General features: G+C 43.3%; 1 protein-coding gene across 3 annotated transcripts in view; it reads right to left on the bottom strand.

Moving 5' to 3' along the window:
- The window catches only part of ST6GALNAC3 (ST6 N-acetylgalactosaminide alpha-2,6-sialyltransferase 3), a 308,982-nt gene that overhangs the window by 159,026 nt on the left and 127,124 nt on the right, over positions 1-22,832 (bottom strand). For all 3 annotated transcript variants that reach the window (XM_075002902.1, XM_075002901.1, XM_075002903.1), the window contains exon 2: positions 18,987-19,181. In XM_075002902.1, the coding sequence (XP_074859003.1) occupies positions 18,987-19,181 (195 nt within the window). The remainder of the gene's footprint in view (positions 1-18,986; positions 19,182-22,832) is intronic.

Here is a 22,832-nt window from a genome sequence, read left to right as displayed (position 1 = left end):
GACTGGTATGGAAAAAATGAATAAGGAAAGGTTATTCGTTCCCATAAGAACTAGGAATCACCAAATGAAATTAAGGGGTAGCAGGTTTAAAACTAACAAAGGGAAGTTTTTCTTCACACAGCGCATAATAGGCCTGTGGAACACCTTGCAAGAAGAGGTTGTGAAGACCTAGACTTCAACAGAGTTCAAAAAAAGAACTAGATAAAATCTTGGAGGCTAAGTCTATCAATGGATATTAGCAAGGATAGTTAGAAATGGTGTCCCTAGCCTCTGTTTGTCAGAGGTTGGAAATGGATGTCAGAGAGGAGTACCTGTTCTGTTCACTCCCTCTGGGGCATCAGGTGTTGTCCTCTGTCAGAAGACAGGATACTGGGCTAGATGACCTTTGGTCTGACCCAGTATGACCATTCCTATGTATGGATCAAGCTATATTAAATCCATATGCATAATGTAATTCCCACTGAAGTAGAAATGTGCAATTCTAAAATTTAAGTGCATTTCACCGGAAGAGTTTATGAAAACATTGAGTCAAAGAGAGTATTTTGAAGAATATGTTCAGATTCAGAGCTGGGAAAGTACAAAATATGTAATAATTGGGTCAACATGGTATGCTCCAAAAACTAAGCAAACCCTCCTTGCTCTTTAGCAACACTTGCACAAATCTCAGGAATAACGTTATCTCAGAAAGGGATAATTTGACCATACAAGAGGAAGGGAGCTAATTCCAGAATCAGGGAAACCAAACCAAACTAGTCTAAGCGGTAGAATATTAATAAAAGTGACAGTCCTTTCTAGCAAGTAACAGCGGTGCACTGATGTTTTACTTCTTTCCCCTGGAGAAGTACTGATCCAGGACCTGCCACCTGAGGCATTCATTCCATTTGAAAGCCAAAACCCAATCTTCTTATAGACAGGTCCACAAAGCTGCCCATTCAAAAATGACATAGTTGACTGGCATACAGAATGCTGCAGTGAACAAGGTTAAGACTGCAAGACAGAATGCAGTATGAACTATTGATATTAAGAGACTAGCCCAGTGGTGTCCAATAGGAATTGAAAGATCACCATGCTTCTGGTTGTTGTCCTCCTAGATTCACCACAGTTCCCCCCACCCTAAAATAAATGCCCTCCTGGGCCCAGAGCCAGGCTCTCCCTGCATTCCCCTCTAAATAAATGCCCTGCCCCAGAGTCAGGCTCCCTTACCCTCCCCAAAATAAATGCCTTCTCCCTGCCACAGATCCAGGCCCCCTCAGCCCCACCATTCTAAATTAATGCTGGCAACTCACCAGAGGTGCCACCACCAGAGGAGCAGCTGGGGAGCCGGAGCTGCTGCCGGGGCCGGATCCAGGATAACTAGAGCTGCTGCCAGGGCTGGATCCAGGACAGCTAGAGTTGTTGCTAAGGCCACCACCAGAGCCACTGGACAGCTGGGAACACCAGAGCTGGAGGAGTGCCTGGAGCTGCCAGGGCCAGAGCCAGTGATGCCACCGGGGCATACTTCTCCCACCAGAGGTGGGGCGCGTGAGTGGATGGGCAGGCAATGCTCACATGTGGCTCTGTGAGGAATCACATTTAAAGGCTCCAAAAGCCACATGCAGCCCCAGAGCCGGACTCACCACTGCGCGGTGTCCTATTCACCACATGTGGAGAGTGGAGAATGTATTGGAGGCTGTGGGACTAGCCAATCACAAAATGAGTGGAGTAATTTCATTGCCTGGATCTGGAAATTTTATTTAATTGTGTTACTTTCCCCTCCTCCTGACACTGATCTCAGGAGGTAATTAGGAGCTAGCTACTTTTTTTTGGCAGCCTAGGCACACTTTCTAGTATTCACCTTCTGCCCTGCTATTTGAATCTTACTCAGTAGGGTGTAAGTGGCTCCAGCCATGACCCTACCATTAGATTTGAAAGAGTTTGTCTGTGAGTCTGTCTAAGACTCCTCCTAAACGGTAAGAGCTAGAGATCCCTTTTATCGTAACTTAAAGCAAGGAAGGGCTTGGTCATGGTGGTGGTGGGGACACTGAGGTTCCCTCTCCCCCAGATTCATTACTTGCTGTTCCCTTTCTCGCTCTCAGGGAGTGAGGGGAAAATGCAGTTTTCTGCATTCCTCACTCTGGCTGGGGAGGGCAGTGGGCAGACGATGTGCACTTTGCTCTCGCCCCCTCACAGTGACAGGAAGGGGAACAACTAGCAGCTAAGGCCTGGTGGGGGGGAGGTGAGGCTCAGGCAGGGGTGTGTGCATGTGGAGGGGAGTAGGCATCAAGGCAGGGGGCTGGGTGTGGCGGGGTTCAGGGCAGAGGGTCAGTGGTGTGAGGGATGAAGGGGTCAGGGCTGGAGAAGTTAAGAGAGGCTCAAGGTGATGGGGCTGGAAGGGTAGGGGTTGCAGGTTTTGAAAAACACAGTCATTTAAATAAAGCACATACCTTCTCCTTTTATTTTACAAAAAAACCCACACAACAATATTGACTTATGTACTGGAGCAACACTGGGTAAATTTGCAAGCGCTAAATTTAATATGCATTTCTGCCAGACATACGAAGATCAGTTGTATAAGCCTTAATCTATATTAGAAACTTTTCCTGCTACAGCATTATCAGTTGGGGTAAGGATTTTGTGACATTTGTATATCCTCAAAAGCCCCAGAGTAAATTGCAGCTATAGTGACATATAAGTGTTTTTGCTGTTATAGTTTACAGCTCTAGAGGAACCAGTATAAACCCTTCTGGGGGAAAGCACTTTTTGGCTATATGAACTGTATGTGCATGAAGAGGCTTTGCTGGCATAGCAAGGCTGGCATGCCTTTCCTCATCCTGACCAGGCCTAAGAGTACCTAAATGCTGTTCAGCAGTGCTAAGCATATGGAAATCAAAAAGGCCTTCTTGCAAGAAAACAAAAAGCCAAATAAAACTATTAAAACCTGGCCTGAGTTAAAACATCCAGCTCATAAGAACCGAGAATATGAGTAAAATCGAAGCAAAATGTTAAACCAATGCATGAAGAGAGCCTGGCAGCACAATCTGAAGCTGTCAAGCTGATGCTTTAACAGATGGCCACAGGCTGCAAATTCCAAAGGGAACGGCCTTCAAGTAAGAAAACAGCAGCTTTGAAACTGGACAATAGTTGGCAGGATTTTCAGTATCAAGAGACTGCCTTTTGAGCAGTTTTCTAACCACTGCCTGGGAGAGAAAGTGACTGGCACTCTGCCTACTTGAAAGGATGCATTGATAGCTTTGGTCAGTAAAGAATCCAACATCACAGCCTACTGTTTTTTTATTTTTATTTTTTTAAGCCATCCAGAATGGGCAAGAGTCTGGCCTGCAAATGATGGACACTGGTGTTTCATCTGTTAGTCCCACCGAGCTGCACTGAACATACTTCAAAGGCTGTTTATTTGCCACCAGTGCCAGCCAGATCATCCTTAATTCCCACATTGTGTCTATGAACGGGCCTATGAACTCCATAGTAAGAAAGATTCCATGCTGATGCAGAGTTAAAGCACTTTCAGCTTAGAGGAAACATCTCCTGCCTCCCATTGATCTGACCAGCCTACCCAGGCCTCATTCTCTTCTACTCACTGGTCTAGCCAGACCTAACTTTAATTATTTTCCATTCCATTATTGTACTCATTGATGAAGTTATTATATCAAATACATAGGCTGGGCTGATATTTACCTCACCTCACTTCCTTTGGACTTTACGTGACATCTGCCATTTTGCTAGAAACATGCTGTTTGCTGATGGCTGTCACCAGGCTTCAGTTCTCTCTTATGAGCTGACCTGTTGCTCCAGACCTTTGTTTTTCTGGAGGTTTCCAAGTGCTCTCAAGCTAATTCTCACATTCTCCCTTATATGGAGAAACTTCTCATGTTGAGACCACCACTAGCCACACTACTTTTCAGAGTCAAGCTCTGACACATGAGAAGTCCACTGCCTAACTGTATAATTGCAGTGACCATCTGTCCTGTTTTTGGCAGGACAGCCCTGTATTTTGGGCACCAAAAAGGTGTGCAGACTGATGTTAACAAAGGGGCTAACTGCCCTGTGTTTGTCCCCCTGCTGTTGCTGCAGGCAGAGCTGCTGGCTGGAGACCACGTGGGAATCACATAATCAAGTGATTTCTAGCCACACTAGAGGGGGCCCGGCAGAGGGAGAGGAACGTTGCAGTGTGGGGTGGCTGCCTCCTCCTTCTGGCTGCCCATGGAACAGGGAAGCCAGGAACCCATCCCCACAGCTGCTTCCTGGTTCCCGGCTCCCTGAGGCACAGGAAAGCCGTGAGCCCACCCATGTGGGTACCACCCAGATCCCAGCTCCCCACTTCTTGGGCGAGCTGGGAGGAGCACCAGCATGGCTGCTGCCTCTTTCTGGTCACCCCAAGGCATGGGGCAGCTGGGGAGGTCCACCAAGGCTGCAGTCCTTGGCAGCCGCAGCCGGGGACACATCCTCCCACCATCTCTCTCTTTCCTGTATTTGAGATAGGGAGATATAAACACCCTCTATATAGTATCTTCAAAAAGGTGGGAAAACCTTGTCTCTCAATATATGCAACCGAAGTTACTCCATGAAGCAAACACATACTCCAATGTGACAGCACCAAGTGTAAACACTCATCTAGTCCATCAGTCTGGGGGTAGTAAGGAAGCATCCACCACAGATTCGTTACAGGAAAGATGAATTAACACCTGACAATATAGCTCTGGTTGGGTGTAATCTCCGCCCTAAAAAACAGAGCTGTATACCAGTTGGTGCACCAACTTCAAATTCAACGTAAAGCAGATTTAACTCTTTTGAATTTGCAAATTTAACATTTGACTCCTACCTCATCTTTCTCCTCGGGAAACACTGTTAGAGTTGTGGCCAGCAGATTCCATTACTATAAATGAGAACGGGGCTAGTGGCAGGACGCCTTCTGTTGAGGGCACATCTTGGGAACCCATTTCTTTCCCTTGCTTCAGAAGAGCCTGAGTTTTCAGTGGTGCTTGCAGTATGCTCTCAGGATGATCTTTTTGCCCTTGCCATGAGGGAATGCAGAGAGAGCAAGGATACTGATTCTCTAAGGCTATGTCTACACTAGAGCATAAAATCGATTTTAAGGGAGTTAGGTCAATGTTAAAATGTATCTGTCTGCATTACAAATATCATCAGGTTCATTTTAAGATCCTAAGATCAACTATTCTACTCCAGCTTTTTCATGAGGCCTAATGCCAAATTTGCATGCTAGTGTAGATGTAGCATTATTTAATTTGATTTTATTGGCCTCCAGAAGTACCTCACAAGGCCCCCAATGCGTCTGTTCTGACCATTGCTTTCACCTCCACTGCTCTGCAGGTGAGCAGGAAGTAGGAAACAGCCCGGGCTCTCCAGCTGCCCCCTTCATTACATGGCTGCTGGGCTCTCCAGCTGCCCCTTGCACCACATGACTACCCCGCCACCACGTGGCTGCTGGGCTCTCTGGCTTTCCCCCTGCACCATGCAGCTGCCAGGTCAAAATGAAATGAATCAAAGTAACACTATCCAAATGAAGCATTTTAATACACCCAAAAAACCACCTTTCAATCGCTCCAAATTGAAACTTCTCAGGTTTTTATTTCTGCATTTTACATTTCTCAGGACTGGCCCACTAGCTTTGTAATGGCGTGTGCCGGAGCAGCCTGTAGAAAGTGGTGCAAAAATGCATTTGACAGTTTGTTTTCAATGGGAGCAGGGAGTGAGGGCAATACACTCTTGGATGGTATCACACACCCACAACCACTTGCAGCACATTTTTTTCCCATAACACAGAAACCCAGAAATGTATCGCACAAACGCAGAATGCAATGGGGGTGCAGAAACTGTGCGATAGGCACCCACAATGCACTGCTGACACAGTCAAACTAAGCAAAGATAACGGGGACACATTCTGTTGACTTTCTAAACATGCGTAGACACTCACCAGCAACTTTATAAAATCTAATGGTATAAAGTCAGCTCTAATAAATTCAAGTATCAGAGGGGTAGCCGTGTTAGTCTGGATCTGTAACAGCAACGAAGGGTCCTGTGGCACCTTATAGACTAACAGAAAAGTTTTGAGCATGAGCTTTCGTGAGCAAAGACTCACTTCATCAGATCACTTCATCAGAATAAATTCAACTGTATTGTCTAGTGTAGACATAGCCTTAGGCATGCAGTGACGGCCACTTTCTAGCAAATCCCATGCTTTGAATACAGCTCATCTTTAGTGACTCTGAAAAAGATTTGGGGGTTGGGTGGGTAATCAGCTGAAGTGGAGCTCTCAGGGTGATGCTGTGGCCCAAAGAGCTAAGGATGCATGCCCTGGGATGGATGAAAAAAGGCAACACTCGAGTAGAAGTGGAGAGGTTACTTAACTCCTGTATTTCACACTGGTGCAATTGCTGAAGGAATCCTGTGTCCAGTTCCAGTGTCCACAAACCAAGAAAAATGTTGGTAAACTGGAGAGAGGTCAGAATGATTGCAGGATTAGAAAAGATACACTATTGTGACAGACTTCAAGAGCTCTATCTACCTAGATTGAGAGAGAGATGGGCAGGGGGTGACTTTATTATAGTCTATAAATACACATCCATGTCGAACGATTATTCAGTAATGGTCTCTTTAATTTAGCAGAGAACGGTACAGTTGTAAGATGATGCAAGGCAAATTCAAACAGGAGATAATGTGTATATTTTTGGTGGTGAAAGTAACTAGTGGTAGATTTGCTGTCCACCACTGATGACTTTTAAATCAAGGTTGGAGGATTTTCTAAAAGACATGATGTAGGGATTATTTTGGGGCCATTCTACGACTTGTTATACAGCATGTGGGACTAGAGGATCACAATGGGCCCTTCTGGCAATACACAATATATCCTGCTTTTCAACCTTCTATGCCAATTTTCCCATCTTAGATAGCTTTGGTTTTGGAGTGCAATCCTTTTTAGTTTTGTGAAATCACCTCCTAGCAAAGCCGGATTTACACCTGGGCACCCCTAGATGCAGGAGCTCTGAGTCTACCCCACAGTCTGTGAGGTGCCCCCACCAGATACAGCAGCTTGGAGCTCCAGGGTCCCCTTCTGCTACTGCTCACGAGCCATCTGCTGTGGCTGGGAGCTCTGGAAGTCCCTTGATGCCCACAAGCTGTGGAGGTCCCCTCACCACAATTCAGGAGCTCTGAAGATCCACCACCCACAGGCTCAGGGGTCCCTCTGCCACTTGAGAGCTCTGGGAGACCTTTGCTGCCTGTGGCGCCTCAATGCTCCTCACTACTGTGAACAGCAAGGCTACCCCCACCACTTAACTTTTAGGTGCCCAGTTGTCCAGCACCCCTATCCCCGCTGCTCAGCACTTCTGAACCCCCCGCCCCCACCCCACAGTTCCACCAGCCACATTCACTGTTCTCTCTGGGAGGTTACTCAGTCCACCAGAGTAAGATGCACTCCATCAGGGCCGCATGGGGCCATCTCCCTTCCAGCCCATGCTGGTCCCTGCTTCACCCTCTGCCAGCCTCAGGGGTGATAAAATTTGAACTTTTAGGTCTCCCTACAAATGTTGGGCAGATGCCCACTGTGCCCAATGAGAAATCCAACCCTGCCCCCCGGTGTTATTTCTATTTGGGAGCGAAGCAGACACGGAGCTGCAGACAGGGGAGTTTAAGAGGGAGAGCAAGTGATCCTGGTGCTGCAGAAGCTACCAGGTGAGAGCGCTGGCTTATGGGGGGAGTGAGTGTGCTTAACTGTTTGAATTTGAACTGCCATTTTGATTTCAGGTGGGTCAGTTTCAGTTTCTGTGGCAGTTGGGACTGCCTGCCTGACCTTCGCTCCCTTGATTAGCCTTCCCCTGTGAGACTCACAGGAGGGAGGGCCTGACCCAGGCCAGTAGGCTGTAAAAGCCAGAGGCAAGGGCGACCAGGGGAGCTGCAGACAGGGGAGTCTAAGAGGGAGTTCATCAGAGGGAGGCCTGCGATGGTTAGGAAGACCCGCAACACCTATGCCAGCACTACGACTGTCTCCTCCACCTGTGCCTGTAGCCAGACAGGCTGCCTGACCATGGATGCCTCTACCCAGATCCTGGTGTGGCTTTGCGGGGACTGTCGCTTGCAATTGCCACTCACTGATACCCAGACTGGGGGGAACCATCCAGTGCGAAAGGTGCCTGCTGGTGGAATCTCTCAGGCCAAGAGGTGGGAGAGTACAGGTTGAGGAATATCTGACTCCACAAGCAGTCCCTGGATAGTATTCATGTGGAGACAGCTGAGGTAACTGTCCCAGTACACAGGACGGCTGATAAACCACTGGTGGAGGAGAAGATAGATCAGGGTGGATACTGGCAGCTTGTTACTTCTGGCAGTAGGCAGTGTTCCACCCCTGCTCAGAACCCTCCCATCTTGGTACTAGGAAACCGTTACACTGTACTTGATACAGGAGACAAAAAAATCAGCCCATACAGCAGAGGAGAAGCCTCATACTCCCGAGGCTGGGAAGTCTGCTGCTACCACTGCGAGGAGTAAACATCAAGTAGTGGTGGTCAGGGACTCTCTTCTGAGGGGGACAGAGGCACCCATCTGTCGCCCTCACATGTCATCTTGGGAGGCATGCTGCCTACCGAGGGCCCATATCCGAGACGTTACAGAGGCGTTGTCTAGGATTTTCCGGCCCTCTGACTACTATCCCATGCTTCTCATCCACGTGGGCACTAATGATACTGCGAGATGCGACACTGAGCAGCTCAAGAGTGACTTCAGGGCTCTGGGGGCACAGGTGAGGGAGTTTGGGGTGCAGGTGTTATTCTCCTCAATCCTGCCTGTCAGTGGTAGGGGCCCAGGCAGAGGCAGGTGCATCCTAGAGGTGAATGCCTGGCTTTGCAGATGGTGTTGCCAGGAAGGCTTTGGCTTCCTCGACCACGGGATGCCAATCCAGGAAGGACTGTTAGGCAGAGATGGCATTCACCTTTCGAGGAGGGGAACAAACATATTTGGACACAGACTGGCTAACTTAATGAAGAGGGCTTTAAACTAGGTTCGACAGGGGGCAGGGGAGCAAAGCCCACAGGTAAGTGGAGAACATGGAAACCTGGGTGATGGGTCAGAAATGGGAGGCAGCATGGGCAACAATGTCAGAGTAAAAAGAGGGTCAGGGCAAAACAGGGAGGCAAGATCAAATCAAGATCTTAGATGCCTAGATACAAATGCAAGAAGTATGGGTAATATGCAGGAAGAACTGGAAGTGCTAATAAATACATATAACTATGACATCATTGGCATCATGGAAACTTAGTGGGATAATACATATGATTGGTATGTTGGTATTGAAGGGTACAGCCTGCTTAGGAAGGATAGACAGGGAACAGAGGGGGAGGTGTTGCCTTATATATTAAAAACGTACACACTTGGACTGAGGTGGAGATCGACGTAGGAGATGGACATGTTGAGAGTCTCTGGGTTAGCCTAATAAGGGTAAAAAACAATGGTGATGACCTGCTAGGAGTCTACTACAGGCCACCTACCCAGGTGGAAGAGGTGGATGAGGCTTTTTTTAAACCACTAACAAAGTCATGCAAGGCCCCGAATTGGTGGTGATGGGGGACTTCAACTATCCAGATATATGTTGGGAAACTAATACAGCGGGGCACAGACTATCCAGTAAGTTCTTGGATTGCATTGGAGACAATTTTTTATTCCAAAAGGTTGAAAAAGCTACCAGGGGGAAGCTGTTCTAGATTTGATTTTAACAAATAGGGAGGAGTTGGTAGAGAACTTCAAAGTGAAAGGCAGCTTGGGTGAAAATGATCATGAAATCAGAGTTCACAATTCTAACGAAGGGTAGAAGGGAAAACAGCAAAATAGTGATAGTGGATTTCAGGAGGGCAGGTTTTGGTAAACTCAGAGGCCATTTCTACATAGCATTTTGGAGTCCAGAAGAATGGTCTTCTGGACTCCAAATCACATGGCCGTATGCTAATGAGGTGTGGGGAATTTGCATCCATGCCTCATTAGCATATTTCAGGCCATGTATTATCATGCCACTTTCGAAGAAAGTGGCCTGGGTAGAAACGGCCAGAGAGAGCTGGTAGGTAAGGTCCCATAGGAAGCAAAACTGAGGGGAAACACAGCTGAGGAGAGTTGGCAGTTTTTCAAAGGGACATTATTAAGGGCCCAAAAGCAAACTACTCCGCTGCACAGGAAAGATAGAAAATATGGCAAAAGACCACCTTGTCTTAACTAGGAGATCTTGCATGATCTCAAAATAAAAAAAGTCATCATTTAAAAAATGGAAACTAGGACAAATTGCAAAGAATGAATATAGGCAAACAACACAAGAAGCAAGATTAGAAAGGCGAAGGCACAAAATGAGCTCAAACTAGCTACAGGCATAAAGGAAAACAAGAAGGCTTTTTATAAATACATTAGAAACAAGAGGAAGACCAGGGACAGGGTAGGGCCATTGCTCAGTGAGGAGGGAGAAACAGTAACAAAGAACTTGGAAATGGCAGAGATGCTCAATGACTTCTTTGTTTTGGTCTTCACTGAGAAGTCTGATGAAGGAGTGCCCAACATAGTGAATGCTAGTGGGAAAGGGGTAGGGTTAGAATTTGAAATAAAAAAAAGAACAAGTTAAAAATCACTTAGAAAAATTAGATGTCTAAGTTACCAGGGCCTGATAAATGCATCCTAAAATACTTAAGGAGCTGATAGTGGTGGTATCTGAGCCTTTATCTATCATCTTTGGAAAATCATGGGAGACAGGAGAGATTTCAGAAGACTGGAAAAGGGCAAATACAGTGCCCATCTATAAAAAGGGGAATAAGAATAACCCAGGAAACTACAGGCCAGTCAGCTTAACTTCTGTGCCAGGAAAGCTAATGGAGCATGTAATTAAAGATATCATCTGCAAGAACTTGGAAGGTGGTAAGCTAACAGGGAACAGCCAGCATGGATTTGTAAAGAACAAATCATGTCAAACCAATCTGATAGCTTTCTTAGATAGGATAACAAGTCTTGTGGATAGGGGAGAAGCAGTAGATGTGGTATACCTAGACTTTAGTAAAGCATTTGATACGGTCTCGCATTATATTCTTATCAAAAAACTAGGCAAATACAATTTAGATGAGGCCACTATAAGGTGGGTGCATAACTGGATGGATAACCATACCCAGACAGTAGTTCTTAATGGCTCTCAATCCTGCTGGAAAAGTATAACAAGTGGGGTACCACAGGAGTCTGTTTTAGGACTGGTTCTGTTCAATGTCTTCATCAACAATTTAGATATTGGCATAGAAAGTATGCTTATTATTTTTGCAGGTGATACCAAGCTGGGAGGGGTTGCAACTGCTTTGGAGGATAGGGTCATAATTCAAAATGATCTGGATAAATTGGAGAAATGGTGTGAGGTAAACAGGATGAAGTTTAATAAGGACAAATGCAAAGTGCTCCACTTGGGAAGGAACAATCAGTTTCACACATACAGAATGGGTAGAGAATGTCTAGGAATGACTACAGCAGAAAGGGATTGAGGGGTTATAGTGGACCACAAGTTAAATATGAGTCAACAATGTGATGCTGTTGCAAAAAATGCAAACATGAGTCTGGGATGCATTAACAGGTGTGTTGTGAACAAGACACGAGAAGTCATTCTTCCGCTCTACTCTGCACTGGTTAGGCCTCAGCTGGAGTATTGTGTCCAGTTCTGGGCACCGCAGTTCAAGAAAGATGTGGAGAAATTAGAGAAAAGAGCAACAAGAATGATTAACGAGCTAGAGAATGTGACCTATGAAGAAAGTCTGAAAGTATTGGGGTTGTTCAGTGTGGAAAAGAGAAGATTGAGGGGTGACATGACAGCAGTTTTCAGGTATCTAAAAGGGTGTCATAAGGAGGTGGGAGAAAACTTGCTCTTTTTGGCCTCTGAGGCTAGAACAAGAGGCAATGGACTTAAACTGCAGCGAGGGAGGTTAAAGTTGGACATTAGGAGAAAGTTCCTAACTGTTAGGGTGGTCAAACAGTGGAATAAATTGCCAAGGGAGGCTGTGGAATCTCCATCGCTGGAGATATTTAAGAACAGGTTAGATAGATGTCTATCAGGGATGGTTTAGACAGTACTTGGCTCTGCCATGAGGGCAGGGGGCTGGACTCGATGGCCTCTCAAGGTCCCTTCCAGACCTAGTATTCTATGCTTCTATGATATTCCATCGGGATAATACTTGTGCTAAATGCACCCCCCCATAGTGATTTCAGTAAAACTAGACCCTGCATGAATGTGGTCAACAGACTTCTGTTCTTTTTTCTAAAGTCTTAATTTTGTTTAAGCATTTACATTCTATACTTGGAAAATCTCATATGAGAATTCGCTGCTTTTTAGGTCAGATCTGCATCAATTTAAACCAGCTGAGAATAGGTTCTTTAATTTTCAGTCAGAGAAGAGTATTGTCCAAAGTTTTGCGATTCGTTTGCAGAATTCCCTCCCCCATAGCAAGAGAATACCTACTGACTGTTAATGTTCCTATTTAATATAATCCTGTTCTCTTACGTGACCTTTTTAGTTAAAAAAAGATAGCATTAGCTGTTTTTTTTTCTTTGTGTGGAGGAAATGAATATACAGAACCACATGGCCTTTTCTGAAAGAATGAGTATGTCTTCAGCTGCTACAGGAATCAGCTCCCGTGAATACTTTCCCAAGAGAAGCAGAATGATACTAACACGAAAGATGACTTTGGCCTGCTGACTTCTGCATAATACTTGTAACAAATGTATGTAAGCTCATCTAACCATCCTATGCGCTGCCCCCGCTTCCATCTTTACACAGAAAGTGAAACTCTAGCTTATTTATCAATCATTTTAGAATTACAATACTCTTTTATCTAGGATAGTTACATGGCAGAAAACAGTGCTGGGTGGATCTGGCCCTAGTAGATGAAGAAAAAGTGATGAAATAAGAAATAAGATAAATAAGAAACACTGAAAAAACTAAAATAGGAAACCCATGGGCTTCTACGTCATGGAAACAGGGTCTCGGAGCTAAAAAACAATTATCTTTATCAGTATTGTATTAACACAACACACGGACAAGCATTGGGCTCTGGGCTGTGCAAAAAGATAGTCCTTGCCCCCAGGGAGCTTACAATCTAAGGTTTTCTTCCTGTTCCTTTAATTTTTTCTTGACTCCTTTGCCAGTGAACTGAAATTTAGAAAAAAAATGTAAGAAAAATAATTTTTTGTTGTATTTTGAACCAATTATCTTCCTATAACACACAGTGACACTACTGAATAAAGGAGCTGACTGGAAAACAAATTTCATTATTCCCTTACCTGACTCCAAATTGCCAAAAGCCCTGTGGGTAAATGACTGACCTGAGACCCATCATCTACAACTGAAGTAAGGGCTACTGGCCATTCTGGAGGCAGGGTGAAGCTGTCCGGGCATCTCTCTCTCAGTTCCATCTTGCATCTTTAAAAACTAGCACGTTTGTACAAAATAGTTCAGTTTTCACTAATTTGGGTTTTCCAAGTAAAAAAGTTATGTTGAAAAATTCCTACACAGCTGTACTACGTAGCACAGGATGAAGAGAAAAAAAGTGTGTGTGTGTGTGTACGTACACATACACAAAAGGTGTCCAGACCCAGTTAACAGGCAGACTACAAACCTGTGATCAAAACAGGTGCTCTGCAAACCAAGCATTTCTTCTGGAATCTAAGAATATTCCAATTGTTACTGAATGGTTAGCAGAGGTGGTTGGGATCGCTAAACTACATTCCTGGTTCCAGCACTTCCCATTGTATAGCTTTGGGCAAACTCAGTCTTAGTTTACACCAGGGCTTACCAGGACCAAGCCCCAGCATTTCACCTTAGCAGTTCAGAACCCTAGCAGCTGCACCACTTATGAATGTTTTTATATTTATATATAGATATAGATATATATATTGCTTGAGCCCCAACACCTCTTTTATTATGCATTAAGCACCAGCAAAACTACAACCTCATCCAACTTCAGTTTGTCTGTAAAATGAAGTAATGCTCCTAAATTTCTTAGAGCTCCTTAGATAAAGAGCCGTAGGGAACTGCAGATCTTTCCAGATTTATTCACTGGACATCAATGCATTATTAAAATGATTCTTTTAGTCTTTTTCTAAAGAGAAGAACATGACTTTCAGTTTCTTCTATTCTACATAGACTTTTACATAGCGTTGATCATTGTAGTATCAGAGCACTTTGAGAAATCAAGGCATCGCTCTCTTCCTTTCTGAGGCCTCTGTTTCAGGGCTTGGCTGTAGGTGGGATGAAGAGGGAGATAGTGGTCAGAACGGATGGATGCAAATTGTTCCTTCAGCTTAGCAGAAGTTAATTGGAAGTGGCAGCATGACCATATTAACATTTCTGCTGAGCCTCATGCAGGGAACCTTGGACAGATGCGTTTGGAGTCATCATCAGGAACTGGGGGCTGCGGCTAGAGCCAGAGACAGTGTGGCAGCAGCTAGCCTTATCATCCCACATGGGGTTCCTGCCAGGTGTGGGGACATGTGCCCTAGGTGTAGGTTCCTTAGAGGATCTTCTCAGATTGTTTCTTGGGACAACATTCCATTGCATTTTGAATTAAAGTGGGCAAGAATTGGGTGCTGCTGCAGCAAATTCTCTGGGTGTGGAATCCATGAGCCCACAAAAGCCAACTTGAACCTTATATTTCAAAAATATTACATTATTCCAAAAAGAACTGAGTGTATCAGAGTAATAGGTCAGGACAATAAAACTTAATATCTGATTTATATCAAACATAGTATGCTTACTGAACATAACACCAATTTTTATGGCTGTTGCTATGGCTACAATTCCAGGAAACCATAGCAACAATATTGTATTATGTACAGTCTTAATTAAAGACAGTTAGAGCATGTGTCTCAATGAAATCTAAGTACTCTTGTGTAATCTAGTTATATTTCATCTTAAGGTTTCAGGTTTTTTTGGCGAAAAAAATTCATGTCATTATATTACTAATTCCCACACACACAACGAACTAGAAATATCCCCTTTGCTGCCACATTCTTCTGCTAGATGTTCACATTTCAAAGTCATATACATGTATCACCTTTTAAAATTACCCTGTTTATGATAAATAGGCATGTTTATGTCACTCCTTGCAGCTTTGCATAAACTTTCCTATTACGGATTAGTGAAAGCGTCAACCTTCATTACCAAGTGCTTTCTTATGCCCAATTTTCCAAGTCCCATCTCACTCAGTTGTCCCCTACAGGAAATCAACTTTTGGAGAAGTAGAGAAAAAAAAAATCAGGAAAAGAGTCTTCAAGTGTATACGTAATTCAATTTTAAGTTTTTTCTAGTCTCTTGTCTTGACAGATGATTGATGTGGCATAGTATTAGAGCATTCTGTTTTGTTGCCTTTGCTCTAGAAGAGTGCCTTTCAGCAACTTTGGGGAGAAGGTACTAGAGAACTTATGCAGAGAAGTATTAGCTATGCTCCCTGACTCAGACTGGGAGGTTTAGGGGAGGCAGAGAGTGAATGGAGTGAAGGGACAAGTGTAAGGCGCAATAAGGAAGACAGAGCATATATAAGAATATAGAACAGCAGTAGCAGAGACTGGGAATCTGATGGGTTACCAGAAGACAGGGGAACTATACAGGGTGGCAGAGAAAGACAGAGCACCTGCAGTTTTACATTAGCAATAAAGAACACTACAAGAACATCCAAACTCTAAAGCTGAATGGACTCAGTATTTTGCTGGATGAGACAACATCTGCTTTAGGATTCCACCAATAAGGCAGAAAGTTTGAATTGAATTTGAAAGTTTTCAAGTTGGTTTAAATTTCACTCTCTGGAACTACCCAGAATTTTGAGGCCAGTTCACTGGTCTTTTACAGCTCTTGTTATGGAGACTACAGAGTTTAAACTAGCTGAATTTTTAAAGCATACTTTGCTGCTGAAAAAGATTACATGTTTAGATTTTTAGTGGGATATTTTCTATCAAGTCAGGACAGTGAAAACCTTTATTGGGGCCAGAGAAATGGAAGTTTGTTGAACATATGGTTAGCTTTGTTGCTATTTAAATGCTTCATATAGTTACTAATACCTATTGTACAACATAGACATACACATTTATATTTCTAATGTGTACACTCTAAAATAAAAGTTATTGATCTAAAAAGGCTGAGAGAGGGTTACCAAGTGAAAGCTTTTCACCCAGCCAACACACACAAAGAAACTCCATCGTCCAGGGAATAATTAATTCAAGAGCAGAGTACTTTCCATTAGCAAGGCACATTCTGTATCCTCCTCCTCATTGTTAATTAGCCAATATTAATGTAATCTGCATGTTTCAGGGGGGAAAATAATTAAAGTTACTAATTTAAAAAAATCCTCTGTGGCCTCAGCCAAATTGAGGATAATGTTCTGCTAATCGATTACTGAGTCATCGACTATCAGACCCTCCAGTTCCAGCTCCAATCCTTCGTCTCATCTGCATGGGATTCCCAACCCAAGCACTCAAGCTAGCAAGCTAAAACTAGCAGCATGGCCATAATGGCAGCTCAGGCTAGCTGCATGAGCACAGTCCTGCCCAACAACCTGGGTATTTTCTTGGGTAGCTAGTGTGTACCACTGAAGTCACGCTGCTGTTTTTAGCACACTAGCTTCAGCAGAGGGAGTGTGCATCTCTACCCACATTAGAACGACACCTCCCAGTTGCAGTGTGAAAGTACCTTTTAAGTACAGGTTGAACCTCTCTAATCCAGCACTCTCTCATCCAGCATCATCTGCATGATTTCAGTTAGCTGGACAACCACTTATCAGGGGTGTGGCCAAGTTTCTTGCGGTCCCATACTTTGTTGAAAGCCATCAGTCCTGGCTCTCAGTGCTCTGTGGTGTTATTTAGCTGTAATTTCCCCCTAAATACCTTCTAAGAGTCCTGTAAGCAGTGGAAGTGTTGGTAATGCTACTAGACATTATCAGCCTTCTGTAGTCTGGCAAATTCTCTTGTCCAGCACCGGTCAGGTCCTGAGGATGCCAAACTAGAGAGGTTTATCTTGTACATTAAGTAAATACAAAGCAATAATCAGTAAATGTAGAGTTACCACACTTGAATCCCACCTATAGCGTCTGGGAAAATGAAATGATTTTGGGAAACGTGATTTTAAGCCCTTCTTCTCCATGGACTGCCAGTTTAAATCCAGCTTGTACTGGCACCGGCCAAATTATTTTGAAGGCTCCATTTACACAAGTTGATGGCCTCCATCCAGTTCACATCTCAGACTCTCACCACCACAGTTGGCAGTCAGCAGTCTCAGCAGACAGGCCCACTTTATTAGCTGGAATAGACCCTTCACCCCCAACAGATTCCTTGATTGGTTTTAAGTTTAAGGTAAACAGGGTGAAATCCTGGTCCCAATTAAGATAAAGGCATACTTTTGTTTGACTTCAGTGAGGCAGGATTTCACCCATTGACTTAGAAACCTCTCTTTTCTGCCGTTTGTCCTGAAGGCAAATGCACTCAATGACTCTCGATTCTGCATCTTTCATGAACGCTACAGTCATTAAAAATGTTAAAAGCTTTAAAAAGTTGCTATAAAACTACAGTTTCTGGCTCTGATTTTCACCTTTGATGCTGTAATGGTGAAACAATTAACCTATCCTTTGCAGTTAGGAAACCAAATGAAGAACAGCTGCACTCACAAAGTGGGAAAAATACCTTCCTTCTCAAACCAGACATCCTTCAATGTGCTCAGCACATGCATCTAATAATTATTACTTCCTGGAGCAAAATAAAGTTAACAAGGAAACTAAGGAAATGGCACAGTAAAAGGATTTTATTACTTGCCAGAGTGAAAATGGAATAGTTGTAAGGAAGAGCTTGTAAAACAAATTAATATTTTAATGTTGTTGAATTTATTTGAACAATTTATACTTATGCATGCACAGCAAACAAATCCTCAAGATGGAGAGAAGAAGATTTCAGTAAAATAATAAAAATAATAATATTAATCATGAAGAATATCGACAAACTGTCAATAGCATTAGTGTCCTTAAATTACTGGAACCTATATAATAATCTGGATTCTTCGCAAGATGTCTTATCAACAAGACTCTAACCAAACACTTTGCAAATAGTAAAATGCCACAAAGTTAAAACACCACGGCCACATGTACACTAGCAAGTTCGTTCAGAAAAATCAGGCCCTTTTTCAAAAGAACACCTGGAACGACCACACACAAAGTGTGCTCTTTTGATCCAAAATTGAAAGAATGCAGCTCTGCTTTCTGAAGCCATCTTCTGCACCTGGATCAGGAAAAGCACCTCCATTCGAAAGCTTCTTTTGAAAAAAGAACGTGTAAACGTTCCACAGGTCCTTTTTTCAAAAGAGCAGTCCTCATTGGCGCTGGATTTTTCGATCCCCAGCCTGTTCTTTTAGAAGAGCAGGGGCTTTGTGGATGCTCTCTATCGAAAGAGCAGATTGATTTTATGATCTGCTTTGTGTGTGTGGACATGCTCTTTCGAAATAAGTTTTTTCAGAAGAGGTCTTCCAGAACAACTTTTGAATGATCGCTGTAGTGTAGACGTAGCCCATATGATACAGAAGTCATATACAAGTCAATAAAATTTTCACCACAAATATCCAACAAAACTGATTCTGAATTGTAACAAATACAGAATTTTAATGAATTTGGAAGTTTTCAAGTTGGTTTAAACTTCTCTCTCTCTGGAACTACCCAGAATTTTGAGGCTAGTTCACTGGTCTTTTAAAGCTCTTGTTATAGAGATTACAGAGTTCAAACTAGCTGAATTTTTAAAAGCATACTTTACTGTTGAAAAATATTACATATTTAGATTTTTTAGTGGGATATTTTCTGTCAAGTCAGGACAGTGAAAACCTTTATTGAGGCCAGAGAAATGGAGGTTTGTTGAACATGTGGTTAGCTTTGTTGCTATTTAAATGCTTCATATAGTTACTAAAATGACATAGCATACGTTCTAGTCATTGCTCTGGTAGAAGTTCTTACCTCTTGTGTTTTTACATTTATATATCCATAGTGAGTTCTGAGAGGCCGCCTTTGTACATGGGAAAATAACATCCACTTCACACCACTTTGTCCAAAGCAGTTTAGAATCAAAGGGAAGTTTACTTCATTTGTAAGGCGAACAATGATGAGGAAGAATAATGCCACTATGCAACTTACTGCAATAATGGACTTTCTCTATAATTGGAAAAAGAAAAAGTATTTTACTACAAATATAAGGATCAGTTTCAAAAACAACTAATATATATATATGCAATATCCATCATAAGTACTCTTTCAATTTTTCAAATCTTTACCTGCTTATTCCTACTGCAGGGAGCAGTTACCACTAATGCTACTAGATCCCAGTAAGACAGGCAACTGTATAATTTGCATATTAAAACTTGAATTTTGGTCATTTCAAGAGTTTTGCCTAGGAAAACTCTAGAAAAATCAGAACATTCCTTGTGAAAAATTCATCCCCTTTTAAATCCAAATTGCAAAAAATTAACCAGTGATATAAAAATCCATTAATTTTTCATGAAAAATAGAATGTCATCATGAAATAAAAATTTTGGAGCACTTCAATCAGCTGTGAGTCTCCTGAATGGCATACATACCTGGTACATTTGCACAAAGCTGATGCACTAAAACCAACATCTGTACAGGCTAAAGTGCCATATGATTGTTTAAAAAGGGACAGTTTCTGGTTTAATTTATTACTTGTTGAATCTAAATCATTTCAGTGGAGTCAGTGGAGTTACCTGGATTTAAATACTGTAATTGAAATCACAATTTGATTACTCCAGGGCTGACCATACATAGGGACAGATTTTCTGCTTCTTCCCAGGCATACAAATTTACTATGTGAGCTCTTAGCACCAAGGACAAGTTGATCTCCATTGTTAACAATTTAAAAGGTCTTGAGTGTCCACCTGCTTAAATTCTACTTTTCAAACCACCTAAATGTGAACCCACCCAATCTTTAGCCAAGAAAAAGCATTCATTACAGCTAGACGATGGTGACTCGTTTCAACATAATGAGTTACTAATTCCTGCGCTTTTAACAAGACCCAGAGAAAATGTGTCCAAGTTATTTAAGGACAAAGGATGTCCAACCACAGCAAGTGATTATGGATTTTAGATGCAACAGAACTATAAAATTTACTCTACAGAATACATTGTTTTCTCAGAGGAATATGCCATTTATAGGGCTTGTGGTCTCTATATGCTGTTCCCAGTGGATTATTGCTTCCTCTCATTTGTGGCTATTTATCCACTCTGTTGAAAGTAATTCCATCATTGTAAACAGCAGCATAAATGGAGCTTCAGTAAGAAGAAATATATTGATTCCTTTAAGAAAGTACAGCTTTTAAACTAAATATTATCTCTTAATGATTTGTGTCAAAATCTGACAGTTAATGTCTGCAGTTAATTGCAACCCAGAATAGTTGCAACTAACACATCTGCGATGACTATTTGGTGTCAGTGGTAGCTGTTGCACTGGGTAGCTGAAGATATGGAAGACTGAGAGGACAATACTCGTGCATGTGAAGACATTAATCTTGTCCTTGACTGGAGTTTCATTTCACTGATTCAACACACTGGAGAAATTAAAATTCAGTTGTGGGTAGTGTTAGGGTTGTGCATTTTTACACACACACACACACACACACACACACACACACACACACACACGTGTGCTGATGTCTTAACAGAACACAGTGAGCAACACCAGAGATCTCATAAATAATCTAAAAAGATACGATCCTATTCGGAATCCCTATACAGTAAACCTGGGAAATATGAGGCTTCAAGTTGCACGTAACTCACTTTACCATGAGTTAAGCACAACTTGAAGCTGCTCTGTGGCCCCTTCCCCCTGCCCTCCCCAAGCCGTGCAGCTGTCAGGCCTACAGCCCTGCCACCGTAGGATGGCAGACACACACATCACATCTCAGAGAACTGGAAGGGCCCTGGAGAGGACACAGAGTCCAGTCCCCCACCCTCTGGGTAGAGCCAACCACCATCCCTTTTTTTTTTTTTTTTAAAAAAAAAAAAAAACCTATTTGCCCCAGAGTCTTAAATGGCCCACTCTGGGGTTGAACTCATAACCCCAAGTTCAAAAGGCCAATGATCAAACCACTGAGCTATGCAAGAAGCAAACAGGAAACTGACTAGACTGGTGGGCTGGTAAGTTTCCCTGTGCTGCAAGCAGAGGAGAGCAGGCAACCAAGTAGCATCCTGCTGTCCTTTCCCTCTTGACTTGTGTGAAAATTTGAGTTGGGGCGGGAGTTGCAAGAACGCAACCTCTGCATAACTCGAGGGTTTACTGTCTATTGCAGTTGACAGTGTAGTTATTCTGGCTTAGTTACATGTTTTGTCTGATCTGACATATTGGAACAAAGTAGATGTCTATATGGAATAAGATCTGTTTGATTCCCTAGACAAACATTTAACACTTCTGAGTGTGCAGCAGAGCGATAGCAATAAAGCAGTCAGAGGGGTATAAGTTTGCTGGATTATTTTTACTCCAGTTAGGATTTCTTCCCAGTAAATATTGCACAATTGAAAGGTGATTGCCAGAATTTCTTTGAATGCATGTGTGCACTACATCTGCAAGCCTTGAACCCTCCCCTTCACACACACATTGTATCTTTTTCTATTCTGTTCTACTCTATTCTATTACTCACAGATCTCACCAGCAGCTAGCTGTCCACCTCTCAGCGTTACTGAAACCCTTGAGTTATAGCACGGACTATGTGGGTGCACCAAGGCTCGCACGCACACTCACACACACGCAACATATATACTGGTTGTGCTCAGCAACCACAAAGTCAAATTAATCTTGTGGGTCCTGGTGTCCAGACCCTGCCCCTGCCCCCCCACATTCCACCTGTGCTCTGCTTACGAACCCACCCCTGTTCATCATCTCCTTCTCAAAGCTCCACCCTCTATTCTACTTGAAGGCCACATCTAAGTTCCACCCTTTCCTCCCGAGGCTACACCCCTACTCCAGAATAGAGTTGAGGCCACTCCTGGCCCCTTCTCCCAAGGCCCCATCCACACCGTGCCTTTGCTCAGCTCCTCTCCTCCCATGGTCCTGCCCACACAATGCCCTGAGGTCCCACTCCTGTTTGGCTTCTGCCCCGTGAGGTCCCATCTGCCACTTGCGCAGGAGGAGGGGGCAGAAAAAAGCACCCACCAGCAAACACAAAAGTCAGTCACTATGCCCGTAATAACTCCTTGGAAGGGTATGGGGGTGCGGGGTTCAACCAGGTCTTGAGAATCAAGCTATCACCATTTGCAACTACCCCCAGCTGGCTTTCCTACAAAGATTAGTGTTCCCTCTAAGTTTTTCTATTTATGGGTAGAATAAATTTTATTATGTGCATCAAGGTATGTATAGATGTCCACCACCAGTAGAAACACATGATGCCGCCTGCGGGTGCTCTACTAATCAGTGAGGAAGCACCTGACTGTCTCCTGGGTGGCTACCCAAGCACTCAGCTTACAGAAAATACTTACAAAAACTAACAGGTTTCTTAAAGTCAGGGGAAGAATCTTCCTGTATTAGAAATGCAGAGCATGTCTCACCTAGAAGATTGTAGAATGTTTGGGAAAACCAGTCTCATGATGACCTCACAAGACAGCTGAAGGGATTTTAAATCAAACTAATACATTTGGATATTTATTTTATTTTTGGTAACCCTTCTAATTCCACTTAGATTTTTGAAGAAAGGAAGCTTTTGCTAAAGACTCAGCATATTCATTTATTTCATTAGGGCATCAGAACCATGAGCACCCACTCTCTGACATCTTCCCACAGCAAGCCTGCGAGTGAAACCA

The sequence above is a fragment of the Carettochelys insculpta genome, chromosome 9 (assembly GCF_033958435.1).
Source record: "Carettochelys insculpta isolate YL-2023 chromosome 9, ASM3395843v1, whole genome shotgun sequence".
Classification (NCBI taxonomy): Eukaryota; Metazoa; Chordata; order Testudines; family Carettochelyidae; genus Carettochelys; species Carettochelys insculpta.
The sequence above is the reverse complement of the archived record's forward strand: the minus strand, read 5'-3'. Positions and strand labels throughout refer to the sequence as shown.